We start from the raw sequence: 27,749 nt of genomic DNA, 5'->3' as shown, positions 1-27,749 counted from the left end.
AAAACATTCTACAATACCATTTTAGGGGTCAAAATATTATTTTGACTTACATAATTTTTACGAAGATTTCCAACTTCTCAAATTAAATTCGGGAAAATTAAATAACTTTATAAAAATTATAGAAAATTACTAAAAATAGTATTAAATCCATAATAAATTTTGAAAAATTCTCATATTTTTCAACCATTATATTGATTTATATGTAAATAATGTTCGACTAAAAAGAAAACAATAATGTAAATGACTTGAAAATAAAGAGTGCTGCTATTTGCACACCTCATTTCCTCTCACTACACACCCCCTCCAACTTTTTAAAATTTATAATTTCTTATAACACACCCCTCTCATTACCAAATTAAATACCTATATTTTATTCCTCTCACAAAATTTCTCACTACACATCCCACCCAATACATCCAAACACTACACACCCACCACCCAACACACAACAAATGACACAGCCCATTCCCCACTGTCAACCCTCCGTCAACCTACCGTCAACGTCGCTGTCTAAGTCGACATCGAGGTCATTGGACCATACCATTTCCCGGTCTCACCACGTTGTTGCAACATTTTCTCTCCCCACCATAGTCATTGCTGCAAGTTGGAGGTATGCCCTAATCTAACTTTTTGGATTCAAATGTAAATCTAAGGCTTTCTTATGCAATTTCAATTGGTTAATCCATCCCAACACATTTTTTCTTAGTTTGAGATGATTTTGAGTGCCGATTTTTAGGGTTTAAGGTTGAAATTTCGGGTTGGAGGTTGTCACTTTCGCAGTTTGAAAATGGTTTGGATCTTATGTAATTCGACTATGTTTAGGCTTAATTAATATTATTCTCATATTAATAAATAAAGAAAACCATATTTGGATGGATATTTGCATGATGAATAACAAATACACCTTGACAAAATGGATAAATAAAACTCCCTTGGATTTCATACGTACAGTTGGCTCGGCAATAATCTATCGAATGAATTTTTATTTGTTCGGCAATAATCTGTCGAATGAATTCTTATTTGTTCGGCATGGACCTGTCGAATAAGTTCACTTAGTTCGGTAGCCTTACATCAAATGCATTGAACTATATCATCATGTTTTGATGGCCAACAGTTCATTCAACAGGGACATGTCGAACTATAGTGATACGTTTGGCAGATAACTACCAAACATATTCATTTTGTTCGGCAGGTTCACAATGAATGGTTTTCATGTGTTCGGTTGACATCTGTCGAACATTTTAAAATCGTTTGGCACTAGTTTGCCTAACGAACCGCGACCTGAAAATGAAGAACATAAATTTTTTTTTTTTTTTTTCAAAAAACACAAAAATTTACTATCATAACTTATCTGAAGACGAATAAGGGACGAGTGGAGGCTCCATTCATCAAAATTAGTAAGTTTTATTTTTTTTATTTTTTTATAATATGATTACCTATATTAAACAAGAGAGAATGTTTAGGGTTTAGTGGATGAAAGATGAAGAAATGAGGTTGTAGGAGGAGGGGGTGTGCCTCAAAGATTGTGGGTGGGGTTTTGGAGTGATGGGTTTGGCGTGCGTAAAGAAAGTTTTTTTATTTTTTTTCACATAATATATAGGTTGTTTTTTATGGCCTGTTTGGTTTAAGTTTTGAAGACCTAAAAATGAGAAATCAATTTCATTCTCATATTTGGTAAGTACATGGAAGGGAAATCATTTCCTGGCCCAAGAGAAATGATTTCCCTTATTGGGGGGAAAATGAAACCCTTGCTGGAGCTTGGATTTTGTTTTCCTCCCTATTGTGAAAATATTTATTACTTATTTTGTGGATTAAACTAAGAGATAATTAGGCTTAGGTACTTTAGAAAAATAGTTTTTAGATCCAGACCGAAGGTGTTTTATGATTTATAAAAAATATTTTTAATTCATAATAATTTATAAGAAAATCATTTTAATTCATAATAAAGTCCTTTCTCAATTTGAATGGTATTTCCCCTTATTTGAAAGGTATTTCCTTTCTTAGGGTGTAGAGTGGGTTTTGTGGGACTGCATGCCCAAAATCTCGGAGTTAAAACATAACATAAAGCCGTCAAAGAAGAAAAATAAAAGGACTTAATTAAAAATTCTAAATCACTACAGGTCTTAGTCTAAGAAAGACTTATAAAATGGACTGAACTCTAAGTCTCCCTTAAACTAATCATGATATTTTATTAAATTAATTAAAAAAATATTGCTTTTGTTTAATAAATAAGGGTATAATTAGAAAACTAGACCAATTTTATTTTTTATTCTTGCACAAACCAAACAAGGAAATGAAAAAAAAAAGAAAATTACCAAACACAGGCGCTTAGGGTCTTTTCACTTTGGGTCAAATGTGTCAATTTCAAAATGAAGAGGGTTTGTAGTGAAAGGAAATGTGGTGTGCAGTACCCAAAATAAATAGAAGCCTCCTTCTCAAATCTGGCGGGAATCTCGTTTTTCTTCTTCACTCTCACACTGTCTGCTCTCCACTGCACCAGACCCCAAAACCCTCAAAAACCCAACCATGAACAACGGCAGAAGCCGAAAACGGCCAACGCCGCCACAACAGCCCTCCTCAATGAACCCACCACCCAAGCAACTCGCCACCTCCCAAGAAGACGAAATTCTCGACGAGGACGTCTTCCTCGACGAAACCCTCTTCGAGACCGAAGACGACCTCATTCTCCGTGACCTTGAGGAGCGCCAGGCCCTCGCCTCCCGCCTCAACAAGTGGGCCCGCCCGCCTCTCTCCGATGCCTACAACTCCGCCTCCCGAAGCATAGGCGAGTCTCCCAATTTTGCTCTAGTGGGTTACCCTTAATTTTTGTGTTTGGACCTTGGAATTTGATGCTTTTTTTTTCTCCTTCTGGAATTCAGTTTTTCAACAATTGGAGATTGATTATGTGATTGGAGAGAGCCATAGAGAATTGTTGCCTAAATGGTCTGGGTCTGCTGCAATTATACGAATTTTTGGGGTTTCAAAGGAAGGTCAGCTTGTGCTCATAATTTGTTTTAAATTTTTATTCTGCTAAAATTATCTTTGTTTGGTGAGAAACCTCAAACTTGAGAAAGTGTTCAAAGAGGGTAATTTTTGTATTATTTTTATGCATCACCCTTGTTTGGGTTAAGTATTGTTGTTATTTGTTTACTAAGACAACCCTATTGGGTTATAGGTGCAGTTCTAACTTCTATGCTGGTGCATTGGAGTCATTATGCGAGTGTATTTTCCAAAATTATTCAATTATATTATTAGCTCGAAGGATGGTTGCTTTTTAACTAAACTAATGCCTTTTCTGATAAATTGTCGTATTGTTTTAGGACATAGTGTTTGCTCCCATGTTCATGGATTTGAGCCATATTTCTATATTAGCTGCCCTTCGGGAATGGGACCTGATGATATTTCCCGATTTCATCAGGATCTTGAGGTACTTTGGCATTATTGCTTGAACAGCTCTTATTTCTTTGTTTTTGTTAAGTTCCCTTACCATAATTGTCTTTTTTTTTTTCGTTTGTTGATGCTAAAGAGAAGAATGGGGGAGGCAAACAAGAACAGTAAGGTCCCAAAATTCATCCGCCGTATTGAAATGGTGCAGAAGAGGAGCATCATGTATTACCAGCAGCAGGATTCTCATCCCTTTCTCAAAATTGTTGTTGCTTTGCCAACAATGGTGGCCAAATGCCGGAGTAAAATTTCAGATTCATTATTTATACAATTATGTCTAATTGGGAGGCTGTTGTGTGTTAGAGTTCCATTTTTTCTGTTTTACTAGTCTAGAGCTTAACTGTTTTTTTAGGCCTTTACTATACTGATTGTTATCTGTTGGTTCAGACTTTCGCATATCCTAGAGCTTGTTATCTATTAAGACGGTGGATGTCTTGTCCACTGTATTGTAATATGTACTCTTTTATTTTCATTTAATGAAAGAGTGTTCCTCATAAAAAAAAAAAAATTCAGATTCATTAGCATGCATATTGTTTTAGCAATTTACAAGCATACACGGTCTGCATTACTTTTCTTTGAAACACCAATTAGGGGAGTGCATTTTATGGTGGATTATGAAAGAATTTCTTTGATGATAATTGCTTTCCAATTTCTTTCACACTCTATTGTGTATCATCAAACTTATCTTAATTGCTCTTGGTAGGATAAATTTGGAAAACTATAGTTCTCATATTGTGTCTTGCATCTAATGGTGCGTTCTAATGTTTGCATCATGAGGATTGTGTTTGATAATGGTTTATTCATATTCTATGTTTTCCTGTCATTTTGTTCCAAAACTGTCAGGTATTCTTGATGGAGGCATACAAATTGATGGTCTTGGTATGATGAGGTTCATGACATATGAAAGCAATGTTCTTTTTGCTCTTCGTTACATGATTGATTGCAATATAGTTGGTGGTAATTGGATTGAGGTACCTGCTGGAAAATATAAGACAGTGAAAAATATGTCGTACTGCCAATTAGAGTTCGATTGCCTGTATCCTTACGCATGCAAGGCATTATATATGGTGTCTGTTAGCAATATATGGTGTCTGTAAATCTTTCCTTGACAACCAATTTGTTAGATATTCAGACTTGATCAGCCATGCTCCAGAAGGGGAATTTTCTAAGATGGCACCATTTCGCATTTTGAGTTTTGACATTGAGTGTGCTGGCCGTAAAGGTCATTTTCCTGAGCCTACCCAAGATCCTGTTATCCAGGTTTAATTCTTTTCAATCTGAGTTTCTGGAATAGAAAAATTTAGCGTCTTACCTGCTTCATGGTAGCCAATTTTTATTTTTTATATTTATTTAACTGTTGTTTCTGAAATGAATTTCTGTTTCTTCCTATAGGTTGCCAATCTAGTTACTTTGCAGGGAGAGAATCAGCCATTTATTCGTAATGTCATGACTCTCAAGTCATGCTCTCCTATAGTTGGTGTTGATGTTATGTCTTTTGATACAGAAAGAGAAGTCTTGCTAGCTTGGAGGGTAATATTTTTGAACTTTCATATTATATTATACTCAATATAAAAAAGGGGGAAGATACTTGTTATTGTGATTTTGACACACATCTACTATTTACAGACTAAACCGTTCATTTTTATTTTTAATAGAAAAAGGCTAAAACTGTTCATGTTATATGATTTTATAAATATGATCATCTTCCACTTTGATTGTATCTTATGCTAGAGTATTTGGATAGGTGCTGTTTTGTTTGTCTTTATGCTAAGAATGTTCTATCTTATGCTGTGTAAGGGCTGTCTTCTGTGGACTAGTGGTCCACTTTGAATGTACTGTTTATTAATATAATTATGCTGTCTCCTATAAAGCAAATGATTAGCTTCCACTAAAAATTGTTAACTGTAAGTAATTTGTTTTTTTCCTCATGCGAGGCAGATTGTCCTTACTGGATTTGCCTCAGATCAGTGCCTGGTATTACTATATTTGAATAGGGTGAAATGGGGGCTGGGACGTTGTAGGTTTGAAAATATATGGTTGGAGCATCACTCCTTTAGAAAATGTTTCAAGGAATGGTGGGAAAGTGGGGAGGAACAAGGCTGGGAAGGTTATAATTTTATGAAAAAATTAAAGTTGATAAAAGAGAAGATTATGAAGTGGAATAATGACTTGCATATGATTTTAATTTTTGTAATTTTTGGGTAGTTCTTTTCTTATGGACTGCTGTTTCACTTTTATTGTACTCCATTTCTAATGTATTGATATGATTTTTATGTTTCCTATAAAAAAAAACGGAGTGTGATAAGGATGTTTTTGGAGATGTAAAAAAGGAAAAGAGGGAAGTGAAGGAAAGAATCAAAGAGCCGGACCTGTTGGATGAAGCAGAAAAGTTATTGGAGGGTCGAAGGGAGACGACAAGATTGGAATTAAGTGGCAGGTCGTTTATTGAAAGGGAGGGGAGGATAGAGGAAGAAATTATTAATTTTATTTCAAGTCTTTTATTTGAACCAAGAAAGCGAGAGGCCAAGGGTAGAGGGTTTGGATTGGCATCCTATTTTGCAGGAGAGAGCTTATTGGTTGGAGAGACCATTTGAAGAGGAAGAGATAAGGAGGGTTAATGCAGGAGCCAAGTTGAAAGTATATAAATAAGACCATCCAAGTTCCAAGCACCATATGAAGAGTCTTTGCACTCAATAAATGCAATTTATGCATTTTGATTGTTCTGGAGTCTTATATTTACTGTGGTGAGTCTCTTTTATGTCCTATAATCAATGTATTAGGTGTCATAAGTTATGCCTTTCAGAATAACTAAGTGAGTGTACCAATGACTCAAGAAAAGGGCTACTTTGTAATCTTTGAAATTAAGTGAATGGTGAAAGGAATCAGATTTTATGCTTATGTGTGAAGCATGGGTTGACTTGGGAGTAATTCCAAGCCACTTTCGGTGAGATGCCGAAGGCTGGTGCGAAGCTGGAATTTTTCTATTTTCTGTTGGAGTGATTCCAATACACCTTTGGTGCGATGCCAAAAGCCGGAGTGAGTCTGGATCTCTCTCTTCTCTTCCTCACTCTTACCCTTGTTCTACATCAAGGGGTTTTTTTTTTTTTTTCAGTGGCAAAGAGAGATTACCAGGCCGTGATGGGTATACTCTAGTCTAAAAAAGCAGAGGTTGTAAGGGTTGGGAGTTTAGGCCAATTAGTTCACTCAAAAGTCTATATAAGATCATTGCCAAAGTGTTATCACAAAGGTTAAGGGAGGACGTATTGGATGATACTATTTTTCCAGGGTCAAGGGGCGGTTTGTAAAGGGGAGGCAGATTTTGGATGCTGTTTTGATTGCAAATGTAATAGTGGAGGAAGTGAGAAAAAACAACCAAGAAGGCTTAGTTTTCAAAGTTGACTTTTAAAAGGCTTATGACTTGACCATGTGGATTGGGGTTCTTTTCGGATTTTGTTTTGGAATAAGAAGGATTTGGGGCTGTATGGAGGAAATGGATAAGGGGCTGTATGTGGGCCCTTTCTCCACCACCAGAACGTTACATGGGGAAATCAACATAATATTGGGAAGTTACAATTGCAGTAATCCAAACATAGGGTCTCCTGCTCTAATACAATGATAATTTTTTTTTCTTCTTTTGTTGGTTTATCACTATTCCTAAAAGCTTAAGCTGTTAGCATGTGGGCCAAAGATTATTTTCTATTCTAACAATAACATTGTATTTTATCTATTTTTTTATGCATGAAGTTTTAGATGTAAAGCTGATTAATAGATTAATGCCACTACTTTTTCTTCCCTGATTTTCATTCATATGTTCTGCACAAAAAGGTTAGTCAATCTTGATAGTAAGTAAATCTAATGTTTGTTACACTTTTATGCATGATAATTGTTTGCAGGATTTAATCCGCGAGGTGGACCCAGATATCATAATTGGATATAACATTTGTAAATTTGATTTGCCATATCTCATTGAGGTAATTTAAGCATTACATTTTCATTTTCCATTCAGATTAACATGGTTCACATTGTCTATTTTGTTTTATATAATTGCTTTATATTATAAAAAAGCCTTTTATAAGACGTGTCTTGAAATGTTATGTTTTTCTTTTGGGTTAAATTCCACAAACACCCTTGAGGTTTAGTGAGTTTTTACTTTAGACCGGAACCTCCAGAATTTACACGAACACCCTGTGGTTTTAAAGTGGCTGCAAACTAAGCATTCTGTCAAAAGTTTGCTAGCATCAACATTAAAGAATCTCTAAATAACAAAATTAACCTTGAGTATCAGAAATAACTAAAACTTAGATAACCTAACAATAAGCAAAATATTTTCAGTACAAACTTTCTTAGTTATTTTGTTTTATGGTCTCCATATTATTCTTGTAGGGTGATATCATCCTCAAGCTCAAGGGTTATCCTATTTTGTTTAGTGGGTTATCTTTTTTTAGTTATTTTAAACGAGCAGAGTTAATTTTGTCATTTAGAGATTTTTATGATGATATCAACAAATTTCTGACAAAATGCTATCGATGATTTTAATTTGCATCAACTTTAAAACCTCAAGAGATGACAATTTGTGTTTTTGACTGACATGACACAACACAGAGAAAATATGAAGACAGGACAAGACACAACACTATTTCTTTTATGTTTGCCTCACATGAACATGGTCTTTATTAAATTGGTGACCCAACACAACAAGAGTAACAAATTTAATTTATTTTGAGAGGGTTATTTTGTGATTTACTTAGTTATTTGTGTCAATTTGTGCCAATTTGCGTTGTGTCAACTTTGTATCAATTTATGCCCATTTTCTGTCAATTTCATGTCAAGTTGGTCTTGTTTCAATTTCTTTTGTCAATTTCATGTGAAAATGTTGGCACAAACATGACAAGAAATAATGTCGTACCAAAAAATCTTGGCACACATACAATATCTCCTGTCAATTTCGAATTGTGTGGGGCATGCTTTCATGTCCTTTTCAAAGTTGTCATTCCTAAACCAAGCCCTTTCTGGAAGGTGTTTCCTTGACCCATTCATTTACTTCTTGGGGGAAGAATGCTAAGCGTTTTTGTGGAACACCTTATTTAAAGCATAAAGGATTGGACTCCCCATGGTGCTCTTTTTTTTTTTTTTTGAGAAGAAATGAGAACTTTTATTAAAATTAAAAAGTTAAAAAACACAGAGTGGATCAGGAATCCACAAACTTATAAAGAAAAAAAATAAAAATAAAAAACAAAACTGATCTCAGATAGGAAAGAACCCAAGACATCACCCCACAACTAGTCTCACTGCACAACAGCTAACATGTTCAGCATAATAGAAGATATAGAGTGTGCCCAAAAATCAGCTGTAACTAATGCCCATAAAGCAGCCCAGAATTTCGCTCGCTCCCAAAGAACTTCCACTTCAACCCTCTTATAATCATCGAAAATTCTTCTATTGCGCTCCATCCATAAAACCCAAAAAACTGCCAGCAACAAGCATCTCCATAGGGTTTTTGCTTTTTTCCCCTTCCCTAAGGCCTGAAAGAATGTACTCAAAAGCTCAGAACAATTTTGTGGTATTACCCATGAAGCGCCAACCTCCCTAAACAACTTCCACCATAATTGTCAAGAGTAAGAGCAATGGAGGAAAACTTGGTCCACACTTTCCTCCCCCGCTTTACATAGAATGCACCATTGAGGTGAAAAACAGCTAAAAGGCCTCCTCCTTTGAACAAGATCACAAGTGTTTACCCTCCCAAGAGCCACCAACCGAAAAAAAACTCGAACTTTAGGAGGGACTTTTGCTGCCCAAATTTGGGGATAAGGAGAAAAATAAGTGATCTCCTAAAGTTCGAGTCTCTTTTAATAGATTTTTATCGATTATCAAGAAGAAAAGCTGAGCTATTTAATTGGCCTGAATTTCTGGTTTACAGAGAGCTGAGACCTTGGGAATAGCTGAATTTCCAATTCTTGGCCGCATCAGAAATAGCAGGGTTCGGGTCAGGGAGACTACTTTTTCTTCAAGGTAATATATTATATTGTTTCGATTACTGTTATTAGGCTTAAAAACTTTTGTTATCATTATTGATATCATTACTATGCCAATTTGATCATCTTGCTGATGTTTCTTCGTTGTTTTCTTGTTTATATAACTAATGTAATGTATATTATTTTCAAGAGGAGGTGAATTAACAGTCTGATTCATAGAATGACAAGGGCTGGGAATATTACCTTAATTTTATGTATTCCTGCTACATTTATTTCTACTACTTTGTTATGCATGCCACAAATTTGATGAGATTTGTGTCTGTGGTTGTTTTTTTTTTTTTTTTTTTTTTTTTTTTTTTTTTTTTTTTTTTTTTTTTTTTCTCTTTTATGAAATATTGCTTGGCCATTGGGTGTGGAGGATTTTCTTAAATGGGCGTGTTGTAATCAACAATAGTGATTTTTTAGTTGAAATCCCTTTTAATGGGCGTGTTCTAAGCACTAAATAGTCACAAGCAGCTGAGTTTCTAGTACTCCATGTTACATATTTTCCTCCCTTGTGTTCTACAGAATAAAAAATGAAGCCACCTGCCAATGTCACTAGACCATTAATTTTTTTTTTTCTTCTTCTTTTCCTCTGTTCCATAAGGGTTGGAGAATTTCCTCTTAGATTCTCATCAATAAGGGGATGGAAGTATTTTAGCAACATTTGGACAAAATATGTCATCAAAATGTTGATGATGGATATTATTGCATGTTAATTTAGTTAAGTTAAATGAATGGGCTTTCAGAATAGACACCCACACACATCCTTGATAAACAAATTTGGAAGTGGCAATGCTAGGTTTGGGCACTTAGGCAATCTAAAAATAAAATGTCATGCAGTATGCTGTGTAAAAAAAAATAAAATAACATTTTAATTTTACGAATTAGAATGCTTATACTCAGTCATGCTTAATGAATTAAGAAATTTTTGCGCATTAGAATTCAATTTTCAAGACCATAATTGTCGGTTGCAGTGGCACATACTGTTTTCAAGCTATGTGCCATATATTTATCCTGGATATACTACTTTAAGAATTTTACTTCTTTAATTGAGGCATTATTAATTGGCTTAGCATTTCTTAAGTTTCATACAAAATTTCTATGTTTTGAAATTAATTTCTGTTATTTACCTAATTTTACTGTACCTATTCGTATTACAGGCAGTTAGGAACCAGGGAAAGTAAAGAAGTAACAGTTGAAGGGAGGGTTCAATTTGATTTACTCCAGGTTTGTTCATCTTGATTCAATCAATGAAATGTGTTCATCTAGATTTAGTGAATTATGATATTCTTTTGTCTTACCTACCTTGTAGGCTATGCAGAGGGATTATAAATTAAGTTCATATTCATTGAATTCTGTCTCAGCGCACTTTCTTTCTGAGCAGGTGAGGTTTCTTTCTAAGTTAATAGAAGCTTATTTTTTACTATATCAACCTCTAAAACAGAAAAAGCTACAATCTGCTGGTTTTTTTATTTTTATTTTTTGTAGATTTGTTTTTTTTTTTTCACCACTTTTGAAATGTCTCCAGCTGTGACAAAAGACCCTTTGTATCTGTCTAATTAATTGGCTTGACTCGATTATTCCATACACGGGAATGCATGTGAAGGATTTGATTTGAGAAATATCATTGATAGAAAAGCTGTGAACACATTCTTGTGCATAACGATTATAAGCATAGTTTAATGCATAAAGTCGTGGTTTGCCACTAGAATTGAATTATGCTGTGAATTTATAAGCCAAAAGCTCTAGCTTCAGGTTTTGTTTGTGTTGCATGGTTTATTTCCATTTATTATTGTGCCCAAACTGGAAATAATTCTGATAGCATGGGTTGTGAACACAGTCCATGGTACAAAAGAAGCAGAGACTTGTCCCAACTATTTGTGGTTGGCTACTTGAATCCTGGTCCTCCATTCGCTCTTATCCTGGGCTATATTTCCATTGAAGTCACATGATTTCATATCTTTCCTTTGTACCTTCGCCTAGTTTTCTTTTGACCACTCAGAGCTATGTGGTCAGACATCAGAGATCCACCAACTTTCTTTGCTGGATCAAGTTATCCTTGGTAATGGTTCTTCCTTGGTTTCCCATGTTTCACTTTCCCCACTCTAAGTCCCCACCTTTGACATTTTCCATTCTATAAGCACATCCAAGCTTTAAAACCTTTCTAATTTGGGGCTCGTTTGACACTGCTTTTAAAATTGTCAAAAGCGCTTTCAAATTAGTAAAAGCACTTTTGATAGCGTTTGACAAAAATAATTAGAAGTGCTTTTGAGTTATAAAAGCACTTCTAAGAGGTTTTTTGAGAAGCACCTGACAGGTGCTTTCTCAAGAAGCACTTTCAAGTGCTTTTGCATAAATAATTTAGAAGTTTTATAAAAATTTATATGTGCTTCTTAACATAAGCGCTTCTGATAAAAGCGCTACTAAATAAAAGTGCTTCTAAGAAGCAGTGCCAAACGGGCCCTTGCTTTAGTTAAAATATCTTCTCTAAGTCTGCCACATTTCTTGTTGTTTGCCAGGAATGAATGGGATACACCTTATTAGTTCTCAGTTTCTGAATGCTAATGAATTTTCTAGTTTTAATTCACTCATATATCTTTCATAAATAATTCTCCATTTGATCTTTGTATGAATAGGAGAGAGATCATTATACTCTTTTTTCTTGATTTGTTTATTTCTGGGAAGTAATGATTCATGTTCCTTATTAATATTGCTGGCATCATTTGGATCATGTGCAGAAAGAGGATGTCCACCATTCAATAATATCTGATCTTCAGAATGGAAATGCGGAAACTAGGAGGCGACTTGCCGTGTATTGTCTGAAGGTGCATATCTTGGTTTCTTCATATTTTGATTCTTCTGCCTTATCTTTATTAATAATGTTAGTCGTCTATGGCTGTTCTGGAATCTCATATATATTGGTAGGTTATCTACAAGTGTACAATTTATGAAGGTTGCAAAATTGTTGTTAAGTTATTTTTTATTTTACTTTCTTTCAAATACAAAGTGTGGTTTGTGGTCAATGGAATGGACTGCAATTCTTACACTGCTTTGTTTCACAGAAAAGTGCAAATGATAACATCATACAATGACTTCTTTCATCTGTACATTAATTTCTCTATTTGACCTTTATGTGATTAATAATGCAAAATATTGCATGATATAATCAAGTGCGTCTAAGCTAAATTGTATAGTCTGTACACAGTGCAAGGAATATTTGGTGGTTTAAGAGGGAATAGAATAAATTGTTTGAAAAGGTCTTGATATGGGTGAGGTGCCGTTACTTTCTTTTGGCCTTCTGTAATATTGTTTTAAGACTAACTCAGTTTCCACAGAAAGCTTTCTAGTGGGCCCGGCTTTATCAATTCGAAGATGCTTGTAGGCTTTATCAATTATTTAAATAGTCACTATAATTTGATAAAGTTTGCTGGTTTGTAATTTGATAAATGGCCATTACTTCCACTATTCGGATATGGTTGTTTTCGTGTTGACCACTCCCCCTCACACGTGGAACTCTCCCCGACTTTGCCATTAGAGCTCAACATATGGAACTCAACTTATTTTAGGAAGATGAAATTGCAGGAAAGGATGTCCTGCTCTGTTACCAATATAATGTTTGTTGGTTTACCATCATTCTATTAGGATGTGTGCCAACAGTTATTTTTATATTCTAACATAATAATTATTTTTTGGACAGAATAAAATAATTAATTTAGGTACCATGAGTGAATGCATTTGTAAACCAAAAGTATATAAGACTTACTATCAGTAGATAGTAATGGAACAATTGTTTTGATGTTCTACCACTCCCCCGTCACATGTGGGTCTCTCTCTGCCATTGAGCCCAACATGTGGAATTGAACTTATATTGGGAAGATGTAATTGCAGGAATTTGAACTCAGGATTTCCTGATATGATTCCATTATAAGGATTGTAGGTTTACCATCATTCCCAAAAGTCTAAGCTATTAGGATGTGGACTAACAATTATTTTTTGAATCAGTAGATATGATTGTTATTTTTTAAATGTTTAACGTCATTTATTGTCGTATTCTTGCCGTTTTCATATCAAAATTTTATATCATATTGATGCAGGAGCATCTCCTAGGGTTCCAAGACTTATTATTATTTTTTAGTAGCTTTTTAATTTTTATTTCCTAGCTGGATTTAGAGTCTAGTTTCCTTATTTCATTAGGTCTTTTAAGGTAATTTTACTTTATGTTTTCCTAGTTAGTTTAGGTTTATGCTTTTCCTAGTTATCTTAGGTTTATGTTTTCCCTGTATAAGCTTAAGGTTTAGGTTGTAATAGACAGTTTTTGGCAGAATATTATTCAGAGATTTCTGATGTGAGAGCTTCTTTTGGGTTCCTAAACCCTAGAACTCATCTATCTACGTTCCAACTTTGATTCTATAGCTTTTTCTCTCTCTCTTTTCTACTGTTATTGCTGGATTTTCCTTTATACTGTGGTTTTTGCCCTATTATTGGAGCAAGACAGCAGCCTTTGCTCCTGTCCTACATCAATTGGTATCAGAGCAAACCCTGGTTGCAAACCCTAGTTCTACACCATGGCTGGACGTGGTAGAAGCCGGGGACAAGGAAACCAAGCTCTACAAACAGAGATGGCAGAGATGTGGCGTATGATTGAAGATCTGTCAAGAGCGGTGGAAACGCTCCGACGACAGGAACGTGTGAAAGCCCGTATGGAGATTCCGGAAGGCGGACGCAACCCCTCGGACATACCAGAAGGTAGTCTTGAGGATGAACGCTTTGTGGAAGAAGTGGTGAGTTATGATTATCCAGGTTCCGCTTATGATGACGTTGAATCTGAGAATCATGGTTCTCATGAGTTGGATAGCCCTTTTGAAGAAACTTTGGATGACTTGGAAGATGATAGTTCTCTAAATTTAGATCTTCCTCCAGTATTTGATAGTTGTCTAGAAGATGATTGTGAAGCTTGTTATGTTATTTGTTTGGGGCTTGAGAAAACTTTTGACAAAGAATCTGGTGAGTAAAGAAAATGTTGGGTCTGAAATTTTTTTGAAGATAAGGTGGTACAGGAAATTCTTGAAGACATCATAGACATTGAGCCCACAATCCTGAAGTCCCAAGACTCTATAGGAAATAATGCTTCTGAATATGTTGATTTCATTGTAGTTGATGCAATGAACTTCAAGATTGCTAAGAACCTGATCGATTTTGTAAATCAAATGAAAACTGATGTGAAGAAATTATGGAATGCGAGATTGATCATGGACAATAAAGCTAACTATTTAAGAAGGATCAAATATTCCAAATATCTCTTTGTTGGAAAGGAAGATATCAATTTCAAGACTATAAGTTCAAGAAGAGTTTATCTGGATTTTCCGCAGAAGTCGTAAAGACTTACTCGCCGGAGTCGACTTTTTCCCAACCCGGTGGTGTTGATGCAGGAGCATCTCCTAGGGTTCCAAGACTTATTATTATTTTTTAGTAGCTTTTTAATTTTTATTTCCTAGCTGGATTTAGAGTCTAGTTTCCTTGTTTCATTAGGTCTTTTAAGGTAATTTTACTTTATGTTTTCCTAGTTAGTTTAGGTTTATGCTTTTCCTAGTTATCTTAGGTTTATGTTTCCCTGTATAAGCTTAAGGTTTAGGTTGTAATAGACAGTTTTTGGCATAATATTATTCAGAGATTTCTGATGTGAGAGCTTCTTTTGGGTTCCTAAACCCTAGAACTCATCTATCTACGTTCCAACTTTGATTCTATAGCTTTTTCTCTCTCTTTTCTACTGTTATTGCTGGATTTTCCTTTATACTGTGGTTTTTGCCCTATTATTGGAGCAAGACAGCAGCCTTTGCTCCTGTCCTACATCACATATCGTAACTTTTATTCTGTATTGGTGTAACATTGACGAAACTTATCATCAATGCAACTTTAAATAAAAGAAAATCGATTTCAAACTATGTGCCGCAAATAATCAACTTTTGTTTCATTGCAGGATGCTTACCTACCCCAGAGGCTTTTGGACAAACTGATGTTTATTTACAATTATGTAGAGATGGCTCGAGTCACAGGTGTTCCCATTTCCTTTCTTCTTTCCAGAGGGCAGAGCATCAAGGTTAATATAGCAAGTTTTTGAAATGATGAATTGTGATAAAAAGATTTAGATTTTAGAACATTGACCCATTGTTTTTCAGGTGCTTTCTCAACTTCTTAGGAAGGCAAAACAAAAGAACCTTCTTATTCCAAATGTCAAACAGGCTGGATCTGAACAAGGAACATATGAAGGTGCCACTGTAAGTTCATCTTTTTGACTGCCCTTTAAGTTTCTTATGATGCATCATCTTATAATATCAATCTTTCAGCACTACTGTCTCTCTGAATTGTCTTGTCTTATAAGTCACTAATAAAGGTTCTCGGTTGTATAAAATAGATTATTGTCTTTCTTGGGTGGATGTTTCAGTCTATGAACTTTAGTTTTATTTGCAGATTTATGGGCATGTTTTTTAAATAGACCTCTTATATTTATTTGAACTGCCAAACTAATAATGTTTCTCAATCTACATTTCTTAAATTTTTGACCATAATTTTTACTTTGTAAAATTTGAAGGATTGAAGAGATAGTGGATTAGAGGTAGCTTTCATTTCTTACTATTGCAGGGGGACCAACTTGTCCACAGCAGTATAATTTTGTATTTCACTGGCTTTATTCTAAATGAGGTCTTCGCTTGTAATAAATGGGTAGGGAGTACTCTATGAAATTGAAGATCAATCCACCCAAAATTTTCTCCCATTCTTTATCATAGCAATGTGTCTTTAACATTTTGACAAAGTACAATTTTAGAACTAAATTACTCTAAATATTTTCAGATTAAGGAGTGGTTCAATAAAGATGGTTGTTGTTGATATAGGCTGGGTATTGGTCATTTAACTTAATGGTTGGTTAGTAAGCATTTAGCCTAAATTAAGTCTGTTAGCTTAAATTAAGGTCTAATTGATTGGTTTAAGCCTTTAAGGTCTGATTGTTTAATTAGCTTAATTGAAGGCTTATCTTCAGCTTAAATAAGTCTTGGCTTCCTAAATGAACACCAATGTTATATGAATATGGTAACTCTGCTTGGTGCTTGTTGTTATGTGGGTTATTGGCTGGAAATGAATAAAGGAATTTTTGAGATAAGTTTGGCGATGGGCAGGAAGAATTATGGTACAGCGTTAACTTTTGGGCCTCACTTTGGGCATCAGTTTCTTCAGAATTTGGAGATCTCCCTTTCTCTACTATTTTGCTTGATCGGAAGGCTGCTGTGTGTTAAAATGCTAGGGTCTAAGTCTTCTTTGTTTTGTTTTGACTTGTTTGTAACCTTATTCTATAGTAGCTGATAGTTTTTAGCTCTTCTGGATGTTTCTTTCTTTTCATGGACTTCTTGTCCGCTGCTATGTAACCAATTTTTCATAGAAATAAAATTTGTTTCTTCTAAAAAACATGTGATGTTTTGCAAAAATATAAAATATGTTTCTTATAAAAGTAAAATATTGGAGTTGATTTTGGATGTCTAGGGTGAATATTGAAACTATTACTATTTTTGCTACAAGCATTGTTATTACCATGATTTTCTATTTGACAGTAATTGAAAACAACACAACAAGATAGTCTTTTCCCTTTGCTCCCACAGTTTGAACCCAGGGCATTCGGTTGGTTATTTTCAAGTTGAGGATATTGAGGATTATGCAGTAAATTGGAACATGGTGCTTGAAAAGGAATGTGCAATCACGTATGGTCTAGGAATATCTTTAAATGTAAAAGAAAAATTTACTGGAGGTCTATAAGACTAGCTAACGGAGTTAGATGTGGTTAAGATTTGTGAATGCATAATATTATTTGTAATCATTTAAGGCAATAGTAAGGATACCAATATATGCTTAAGTTTACAAATTTCATGTTGTAACCTAGTATTTATTGTTTCTATTTTTTTTTCTTTCTGTATGCATATGATGCTTCCCTTGTCTGCCTTACTGGCTTTGGATGGTATCAGACAGTATACAAGTTTTGATAGTCTGAATTTTCAAATCCAGGTTTTAGAAGCAAAGGCAGGATTCTATGAAAAGCCAATTGCAACTTTGGATTTTGCATCTTTATATCCATCAATCATGATGGCGTATAATTTATGCTATTGCACTCTGGTAGTTCTGACTCTTTTTTTTTTTTTTTTTTTTTTTTCTGTTATTTGCCTTTTATGTATTTTAAAATTAATTTTATTATCTAACATCAAATAAGTTCTAACTGAGAAACTTTTGGCCAAAATCCCTTCGTCTCTGTGAAGGTGACACCTGAAGATGTTCGCAAACTCAACCTCCCTCCAGAATGTTTCAACAAAACGCCATCTGGAGAAACATTTGTTAAATCAAATTTGCAGAAGGTGATTGTTTTTAAATGGTATTAGTTGTGGGTTCCTTTTCTCATCAAAGATGCCAACTTCTAAAAGCTTTTTATTTATTGTGTATGACGTATCTTTAATTTTGTATTAATAAAAAAGGGGCAAATATAAATATGTATCATAATATGCTTTCAGGGAATACTTCCTGAAATTCTTGAAGAACTACTAGCTGCTCGGAAGAGAGCAAAAGCAGATTTGAAGGTATATTACCCTTATATATTTTAATGGATATTTTTTTTTTTGCTTACAACAAAGCTCAAAGTTAGGATCTAACCCTTTACACTCCCTCTTCCCAATGCCACATGAACTAAAGCTCATGGGCATTTCATTGGCATTTGCTGACTATTTAAGAAAAAAGAAATTATGGGCATGATATTATTTCTTTTATTTCAGCTTACTACATTATTACTAGGCCTTTTCTGCATGCAACTATATAAATTATTATTTTCTAATCCTAGGAAGCAAAGGATCCACTTGAGAAAGCAGTGCTAGACGGTCGACAGTTGGCCTTAAAAGTAAACTCTGAACTGTTAAATTTATAATTTTTTTAATCATAGTTTCCACTCTTAAAATTGTGTACATATATATATATTGATTAGTCCATTCGTGCAGATAAGTGCAAATTCCGTATATGGGTTTACTGGAGCTACTGTTGGTCAGTTACCATGTTTAGAGATATCATCAAGTGTCACGAGCTATGGTATATTTTGAACAAAATCATGTATTTATCATTTTTTTTGCCATATTGAATATATCCCTCTTTGAGTTGTGCTCGATCTAATGAGTTGGCTGTCTTCTAAAGGTCGACAGATGATTGAGCACACAAAAAACCTTGTAAAAGACAAATTTACTACACTTAAAGGCTATGAACACAATGCTGAGGTATGTCATCTCAATTTTTCCATAATAATGGGTTTGCAATTGTTGGAAACCGTGTTTAACAGGCGTTATTTAACTTTATTATTATCCTTCATTACTCTTTATTCGTTTCACCTATAAGGGTGTTTTTGTCAGTCATGTGAATATTTGTAATGTTAATATATGTGCTTGGTCTCACATTGTGAAAGGCAATTACAGCCATATATACATTTTCTATTTGGTATCAAAGCCTCCCATTCCTAGCTTCCACATCCTGTAAGGAGATTAACAAAAAACCCTAGCTTTTACGTAGTAGCCACCAGCCCCTTTCTCAAATAAAGCACCCTAGCCCGCCCAACTCTTCCCTCACCTTTCTGCCCTATTGCACCCTAGGGAGGTGGGCCCAGTCTCGCCTATCTGCCCCACCTCTCCTAACTCTCCCAACTCTCCCCTCACCTTTCTGCACTCGCCTCCTAGGGAGGTGGGCCCAGTCTTGGCACCCCCTAGGGAGGCTCTTTTTTCCTTTTTTATTCTATTTTGGGTCTGCAAACCCTGTTTGGGCTGATTTTCTTGCCCCTCAAGATGCAATAGGGGGCTAGATGGTAGAAGGGGCTAAGGATTAGGTGATTACTTTTTGAAGATGTGCTGTTCTGGCTTTCTTGTGGTATGTTTGGCTGCAACTGAACAAGAGAATCTTGGAAGATGAGGAGGAAGTGGAATTAATTTGGGATAGGATTAGACTGCTTGCTTCCCTTTGGCATCCTTGTCAAAACATTTCAAGAACATTTCCTTCGGCATACTTATTCTTGGTTTTTTGGGAGGGGATGGATCCACATATTCTCTTCAAAATTTTTCTTTACTAAAGTTTGGGTTTCTTATATATAATAAAAAAGGTGGAATTTAAAGTCAGATTTTATGACCCCAACTTCGACAACTGTTTTCCACACTGAGTCTCAAGATTTCCTCTTTTTTTTTTTTTATTAGAAACAAACTTTCATTAAAAGAAAAAAAGAACAATACAACATATAATGCAGTGAAAAAGACGTCCACTAACCTACACCTTCCAAGATAATAAACTCTTGGATGATAAAGCACCAATCATACAAAAGTTATGAGAAAGTCTCCCTAATACACAACAGCCCCCCAATTAGACAAGATTACAGAAAATGAAAAATCCCTAAAAATTGGAGTAACTGATGCCCATAAAGAAGCCCATAATCAAACTCTCTCCCATAGAATATGCACCTCTTCCTCCCTTGCATCATCAAAAATCCTTTTCTCTCCACCCAAATTACCCACAAAATGGCCATCATAGCACACTCCCCAACACCATCCCCTTCTTTTTCCCTTCAAAAAACTTAAAACTCTCCGACAGCAAGGCAGTAGTAGAAGCTGGAACCTCCCATCTCAGCCCACACTCTCTAAAGAGTCTCTGCCACAACGATGAAGCGACTGGGCACTGCAGCAATAAATGATCCAAAATTTACGCCTCTTGTCTACACATCACGCACCAATGAGGAGATAAGCAGGAAGAAGGTCTTCTTCGCTGAACCAAGTCACAGGTGTTCAGCCTTCCATAAGCAACAATCCAAGCTAATACTCGTACCTTAGGTGGTACTTTGGCCTTCCAGATTACACGAGAGGGAGGAAAATGAGAGAAGGATTATCCATTAAGACCCTCGAAAAAGACTTACACGAAAAAACCCCTGCAGACTCTAAAGTCCAAATTCTCCTATCTTCTGTTTGTGGGACCAGCACAATATCATTTAGACAAGACAATAAAGATGTTAACTCCTCCACCTCTAAACCATTTAGATTTCTCCTAACCCCAAAATTCCAGCTCAGAGGTAAAGAAGAAGAGTCAACACATAGACTTGCTATGAACGAATTTTGAAGTTGAGAGAGCCTATAGACCCGAGGAAAAATAAAACAGAATTCTGTTTGACCAACCCAGCACTCTTCCCAAAACCTGACCCTTTCCCCATTCCCCACCCCAAAATGGCAATAAGACGAAAATTGAGGAAGGCCTTGAGAAATATCTTTCCAAGGGCAACGACTTGAGCCTTGAACCACAATGTTGGAATACCAACCATTCCTATGCATCCCATATTTGCTTTTGATGATAGCATGCCACAGGGACTCCCTCTTTATTGAAAACCTTCACAGCCATTTCCCAAGTAAAGCCTCATTTTTCTTCACCAAATTGCCTACCCCAAGACCACCTTTCTCTTTAGCTTGAGCAACTACCTCCCATCTCACCAATTGGTCCTTTCCTTCTGCTACTCCTTCCCATAAAAAATCCCTCATTAGTTTCTCCAATTTTTTCGCCACACTACTAGGAATCTTGAATAGCGAGAGATAATAAATTGGTAAGCTACTCAATACTGATTGTGTATTAAAGTCAACCTTCCACCCTTTCCTCTTTGATGATACCAAATGAAATTAGAGATTGTCATTTACCAAATACCAACTTTTCCCTAGATACCGAGTTTAATTTCCTCATCCAAATGCACCATGAGTGTATTGTATTAAAGTCAACCTTCCACCCTTTCCTCTTTGATGATACCAAATGAAATTAGAGATTGTCATTTACCAAATACCAACTTTTCCCTAGATACCAAGTTTAATTTCCTCATCCAAATGCACCATGAGTGTATTAAAAAATTTGAGTAATTGTTATTTCTTCTCATACATGACGGCAGATTAATTCTTTTCCATTTTATTTTTTGTTGTGAACCTTTCTCTTTTCTTTATACTTACATTAAAATATGTAATTGATGGAAGTTCACAATTTTATTGCCATAGGTTATATATGGGGACACAGACTCGGTTATGGTGCAATTCGGTGTGGCCACCGTGGAAGCAGCAATGAACTTGGGGAGAGAAGCTGCTGAATATATCAGCGGAACCTTCTCAAAAGTAGGAGTTGATATGCTTTTGTTGTACTCATGTGTCTTAGTTTGTTCATGGTATGGTGCAAAATTAGAGATTCCTGATGGACACACTCACACACATGCACACACGGAAAGTTCTTGGGAGGGTTTATAATAAATCCTCTTGTGAGCAGATGTGATAAATTTGGTGGTCATTTTGACTATCTCTTTGGCATACTAATCTTTTAGTGAAATGGTTTCAATATATGTGCATTTTCTATAGACAAAAGAAGGGATTAATGAGTCATAAACCAATGTTTTAACGGAAGTGTTATTACAAATAATGGGGATGACAGAGCTGAAACTTCACAAGTAGACTTTTAGTTTTGTGCTTTGTCAGCAAACTTTTTGTCAGTTCTTTCTTAATTTGTAATGTTGAGATCACTTATATACATAGTAATTTAGTTGGTGAGACTATTATACGTGAGACATGGTAGTAATTTGTCATTTGACACTTCCTTACTCCCTGAATGCTATCATCACACATATCTCAGCCTTTTTCTTTCTTTAATAATTTTTATTTTCTAACATTGTATTTGGGGTATCTGTGCCATGAAGCCTATCAAACTCGAGTTTGACAAGGTTTATCATCCATATCTACTGATTAGCAAGAAGAGATATGCTGGTTTATTATGGACAAATCCAGACAAGTTTGACAAAATGGATACTAAAGGTTAATTAGAATTTTTTAAGCTCTCTTTCTGCTCAGTGTTTTGTTGAATGCATCACTTATTAATTATCTATCATTGGCAGGCATTGAAACAGTGCGAAGAGACAATTGCTTATTGGTCAAAAACCTGGTAAATGAGTGCCTGCACAAAATACTTATTGACAGAGATATTCCTGGGGCAGTCCAGTATGTCAAGAATACCATCTCAGATCTTCTCATGAACCGCATGGATTTATCGCTTTTGGTTATCACTAAGGTGGGGAAAGTGCTATGCTTACATAGTGCCTTAGATTGTCATCACTTAGTCCCTTGGCTTCTTCTCAGAGTTCTGTTACTTAAAACTCTTTCAGCCCCCCTACCCATAAAAAAGGTCAAGTGGTAATGCTCAAACCATAATTTTTCAGGGCCTGACAAAAACCGGGGATGACTATGAAGTAAAGGCAGCTCATGTTGAACTTGCTGAACGTATGCGCAAGGTATGTACTATTGACTTGACTTGCTTTATAAATGCATGTTTCCAACTGATTTCACACACTTGCTTTATAAATTCTTTGAAAGAATTATTGCATCACTATATTATCTGTAGCATTACACTTTACAACTTTGCCTCTACCAAAGGTGGAGAAAATTTCTCTACAAAATCTAGAGTGAGCACGGGTTACTTTGGGAAGTGAAAAGATTGCTTTGATGTTTGCATTATAAACACTTTTTGGTATATATGACAAAGAAATCATGAGATTTTTTGTGTGAGAATTACGAATAGTATAGTTAAATACTGATGTTATTAAAAATTATTTCATTTATTGAAAAAGAAAGAGAAATGATAGTGGTTTTATCTTTATTATTTACAGACACAATTAGTGGTGTTGGTAAATTTTTTTTTTTCCTTAAAAAAATTTTATGGGGCATGTGGACGTCATGTGAATGCGTATGTTATGATCCTAGTCAATTTCTAAACAATGCATTATTATTGTTTAAGAAAAAAATTAAAATTGGAATCTTGAAAGTGCTTGTGTCATTTTTCAGAAATATGCATACTGTTTCGCATCGTTTCATATATTATGAGATGTGTGTTATCTTGTATTATTCTGTAATGTAAACTTCGGATTTTTTTTTTCTTACAAAAAACAAAAGTTTTACTAAGAGAAGAAAAAAGTACCAAGACAAAAAAGATGTCCATCTTAGGAAAGAGAACAACAATCAACTAAGAATAAAAGCCCCTCAGGCTACATTACTCGTTCCCGATCAAAATAAATCAAAGTAGAGGAAATGGGAAATGTTCTTATAATGTTTTATGAAGAATCCTATTGTCTTTCCACAACAATGTCAAAAATCTCTCGTCCTCCACAGGAATTCCACATCCTCCCTCTTATCTTAAAAAAACCTGTTGTCTTTCCATCTGAAACAGTCCACAAAATTAACAAAACTTCACCACACTACAAGTACTAGCTTTCTTGTTTAAACTAACTTCCGTCGGATCCTTGGCCCATAAACAGTAGCAATCTCTAGGTAGCACAGCCACAAATACCAAAGAGCTGAAGCAACCTTCCACAAATATGAGTGGTAAAAGAACAATGCAAAAAGATTGATCAATGCTCTTGCTCAGCATCTCTACAGAACAAAGAGATCCTATGAGGCAATAACTAGGTATTTTTTATTTTTTTTCTTTTGGAGTAGATTACGTCTTAATTTTTCCATGGGCCACCATCCAAGCTAGAACCTGAACTTTAGTAGCGATGCCAGACTTCCAAATCATCCTAGAGGTTTTCTGTAAGGATTGAAAATTGATTTACAAGAAAAATTTCTGATGCAGAGAAACTCCAAACATTCAAGTTTTGCCTTAAAATCAATTCCCAAGACCACAAATTACCCAGCAAAGGGAGCCCAAATAATTCAATGGTCACACTTACCGATTTCACACCCCTAGCCAGGGACTCCAGGATCCTATCCTCAACATTGACACACACCATAACACTCTTGAACATGTTTATTGTGAGGCCTGGGCCTTTTATTTACATTTTTCATGAGAACTTCAACTTCCTAGTAAAATGCTCATGTCTTTGGGCTAGAAAACAAGTTATTCCATCTCTTACAACTCTTGTTCAATTTGGGACTGACAGCGAGATGCTGCTACTGCTCCAAATGTTGGGGATCGAGTACCTTATGTCATTATTAAAGCTGCCAAAGGTGCTAAGGTAATCCTTCTGCAGATTTTTCTTTTCTTTTCATTGCATATGCTTTAGGCGGGGGTTATCAAATATTAATCAGTACATGATATAATCAGGCGTATGAGAAGTCAGAGGACCCCATCTATGTGCTCGAGAATAACATTCCTATAGACCCTCAATACTATCTTGAAAATCAAATTAGCAAGGTAACTATTTTAATATTATTATATTTTATTTGACAGGATAAAGGCTAGTTTAAACTATTGCATTTTGCATACATTCTATTATTCAAAATGTAATTTTATTTACTTACCTGCTTACATGATGTTTTATGTTACAGCCACTTTTAAGAATTTTTGAGCCCATTTTGAAGAATGCTAGCAAGGAACTTCTCCATGGAAGTCACACAAGATCTATCTCAATCTCTACTCCTTCAAATAGTGGCATAATGAAATTTGCAAAGAAACAACTCACTTGCATTGGTTGCAAAGCTCTACTTAGGTACTACCATATGCAGTTTTTGTTCTAAACGAGTCATTTTATGGTGAGCGTACTGAAGAGATAAATGACCCTAAATTTTCTTATCAGCGTTAGCTACTTTAGTAACTTGCTGATTGTTAGTTAGCAAGTCCACAAGTTCATGAAGGCTTAGCTTGGACAGAAATTATGTAGAAAGTATATTTTGTCCCCTAAGTTTGACCAACATAAACATTGTACGTGTATAATATTTATATCATAAAGAAGATTGTTGGTATGAGTGTTTAGACTAGGAAAGCTTTGACTTATGGACAGACTTGAGGAGTGTTTTGAAATAGATGGACAGTGTTAGGCACTGTAACCCTTAAGCAATAAGTAAAACTACTTTTTTTTTTTTCTTTTTTTTGCTTGTGTAGAGAGCTACAGGTTTAAAACAATTTTTAAGTGGGTGTACCATAGTATTTTTAAAATTCATTCAAGGGGCGCCAATTTCAAGAAATTTTGAGCCTGGGAGGGACAATGGAAAGGTTATTGACCTAATTTTATAGCTTTTACAAAGCTTACATCTGTTGAGCACAAAGTTTAGAATTAAGATCATCAAGGTCAAAATCTTGAGTACTGTCAAGCACACCAAGAAGCTTGGCACCTGGCATTCTCAAATGCATCTTTCATAGAATCATCGTGCACCTAACCATTACACACAGAAGGACCTCCAAGATGACCAATCAAAGCATTGTAGACAGTACTATTCACTCTAAGCACATGGGTCTACACTGCCTCATCTTTGTGCAGTTTTAGAGGTAGATTTGGATCCACTGTTACTATCACCGGTATACACATTGGTTCAATTGAGTGACTTCTTCACTTCTTCTATTCACTTCCTGCCTCTCCCGCTTCACCGCTATTCACTTTGTTCCTCTCCCTTTTATAAAATCCATTATAGTCCTCCCTAACGGTCGAGGTCTAAACCCTCTCCTTTTATAGTCGAGCAAGTAAACTCCTCTCGGTCAACACCGTTGGTGCCTCTCCTTTTAGTAAGAATATTTGCATGAGTGACTTAGTGGTTAGCCGAGCTAGTTACTCACTCCATGGCGATGGGAAAAGCCCTCTTCTGATGGTTGAGCGGGTAAAGCCCTTATGCTTGAAAAGAGTGAACCGGGCGTAGCGTAGAGGCTTTAAACCTTTATCTTACACCGGCAGGATATTAAGTTCTCAAACATCCTTGTTAAATCAGGGTAAATGTTGTGATCACTTTGGGGATTTTAGATCTGTCTTACCATGTTTGTGCAAAATGTAATGGGAGGTTAAAATTGCTTTTTATTTGAAGCATGCAATGGGATACAGTACATTCTTGCATGATATTGTTGGTTGAAGTACTAAACAAAAAATCACCTTCAAGTAATCAACTCATTATTCTTTACTCTTTGAGGTTTTGTGGGTGTGGATTTGTCCAGTGTATGGATATTGCTTTGATTTCTTCACATTTGATGGGATAAAGAACCCAGATCCTTATATATGTTGTGTTAATCCACCAGCAACACGGACCGAACTCTTTGCTCACACTGTAAGGGAAGAGAAGCTGAACTCTACGGCAAAACAGTGGCTCATGGTATGCATCTATTTCAGACTTGTATTCTGTGCTAAATTGAAATGACATTCTTATATTGGGACTGAACTGCATGAGGTTTAAAAAGATGGTTTTGTAATGGTTGCAGTGTCTGAGCTAGAGACTCTTTTTGGGAGGTTATGGACACAATGCCAAGAGTGCCAAGCCTCTCTTCATCAAGATGTGCTCTGCACAAGGTATTACAATTTCATCAATTTGAGTGACTTTTATACGTTGCTATTATTTCCCAGTGGGGGATTTGATTGGAACAAAGTTGCATGCTAGTCGGCTGTTTTTTATTTTAAAAAGTATTGGCATTTTCTAATTATGTCATGTATTTGGAGTTGGAATATACAATGCAATACCCCCCATCTGGAAGGGAGGCATGTTTATCTGTCCTGGAATGCAATCATTTTACTTTTGCTATATGTCTCTCAGCAGGATTTTGTATTTAACTCTATGCTTTCTTCCAGTCGGGATTGCCCTATATTTTATAGGAGAAAGAAGGCACAAAAAGACATGGCTGAAGCCAAAGTTCAATTAGACCGGTGGAATTTCTGAGAATCGTCTGAGGCTGATGGATTCTCATCCCTAGTGCACGTTGAGCAGGCGGGATTTGTCCAATTGTGATGATGTTCAAGGAAATTGGGTTTATAAAACAGAAATTTTAAAGAAACTTTTGGACCAAAGAAATTGAAAATGGGTGTTACTGTTTTTGAATGACTAAAATGAAGATGGAAGGTGGAGGTTCTCGGGTGACATGGAACCAATCGACAAAATTTGGAGTTCTCCACATTTTCCTTTGACTACCACGTCAAGCATGAATTGCTTGCATTTGTCTGACTTGGATGTTTATCTTTGAGCTTTGAGAAAGATGCTCAACTTATTGGTAAGAGAATATGCATCTTATGCTGGTCCAATATATATACATTACAGGCTTTGGTAGTTGAGAAGGTGACTAGTTACTCGTCAGTGCATATTTATTATGGCCACGGCCTTCTCCAAGATGCTGTTCATACAAATTTTACTTTTCTCCTACTAATTTTAGACTTAGATAGTTTGGACTCGTATTCTGATAGCATGTTCGATTATCAGTTTGTACAAATGTTTCTCAATGTATATACGACCTATGTATGGGTAATTCTATTGGTACCCAACATTTTTTTTA

The 27,749-nt window shown here is 35.6% G+C and overlaps 1 protein-coding gene across 1 annotated transcript; it reads left to right on the top strand.

The window, feature by feature from the left end:
* The first annotated feature begins 2,482 nt into the window (after nt 1–2,482).
* LOC147283649 (DNA polymerase delta subunit 1) lies at nt 2,483–27,749 on the top strand. The gene is made up of 30 exons (XM_086243270.1): nt 2,483–2,785; nt 2,880–2,990; nt 3,321–3,427; nt 3,527–3,686; nt 4,288–4,480; nt 4,569–4,704; nt 4,837–4,974; nt 7,338–7,415; nt 9,362–9,453; nt 10,619–10,685; nt 10,771–10,842; nt 12,197–12,283; nt 15,436–15,555; nt 15,635–15,733; nt 17,508–17,615; nt 17,756–17,851; nt 18,005–18,070; nt 18,328–18,384; nt 18,482–18,569; nt 18,672–18,751; nt 21,533–21,646; nt 22,219–22,333; nt 22,414–22,586; nt 22,735–22,806; nt 24,451–24,525; nt 24,615–24,704; nt 24,839–24,999; nt 26,511–26,584; nt 26,691–26,778; nt 27,055–27,749. The coding sequence occupies exons 1-30, from the start codon at nt 2,527–2,529 to the stop codon at nt 27,140–27,142; spliced, it is 3,264 nt and encodes a 1,087-aa protein (XP_086099396.1). The 5' UTR covers nt 2,483–2,526; the 3' UTR covers nt 27,143–27,749.

Source organism: Dryas octopetala, chromosome 5, assembly GCF_963921425.1.
Source record: "Dryas octopetala chromosome 5, drDryOcto1.1, whole genome shotgun sequence".
NCBI lineage: Eukaryota > Viridiplantae > Streptophyta > Magnoliopsida > Rosales > Rosaceae > Dryas > Dryas octopetala.
The sequence above is the reverse complement of the archived record's forward strand: the minus strand, read 5'-3'. Positions and strand labels throughout refer to the sequence as shown.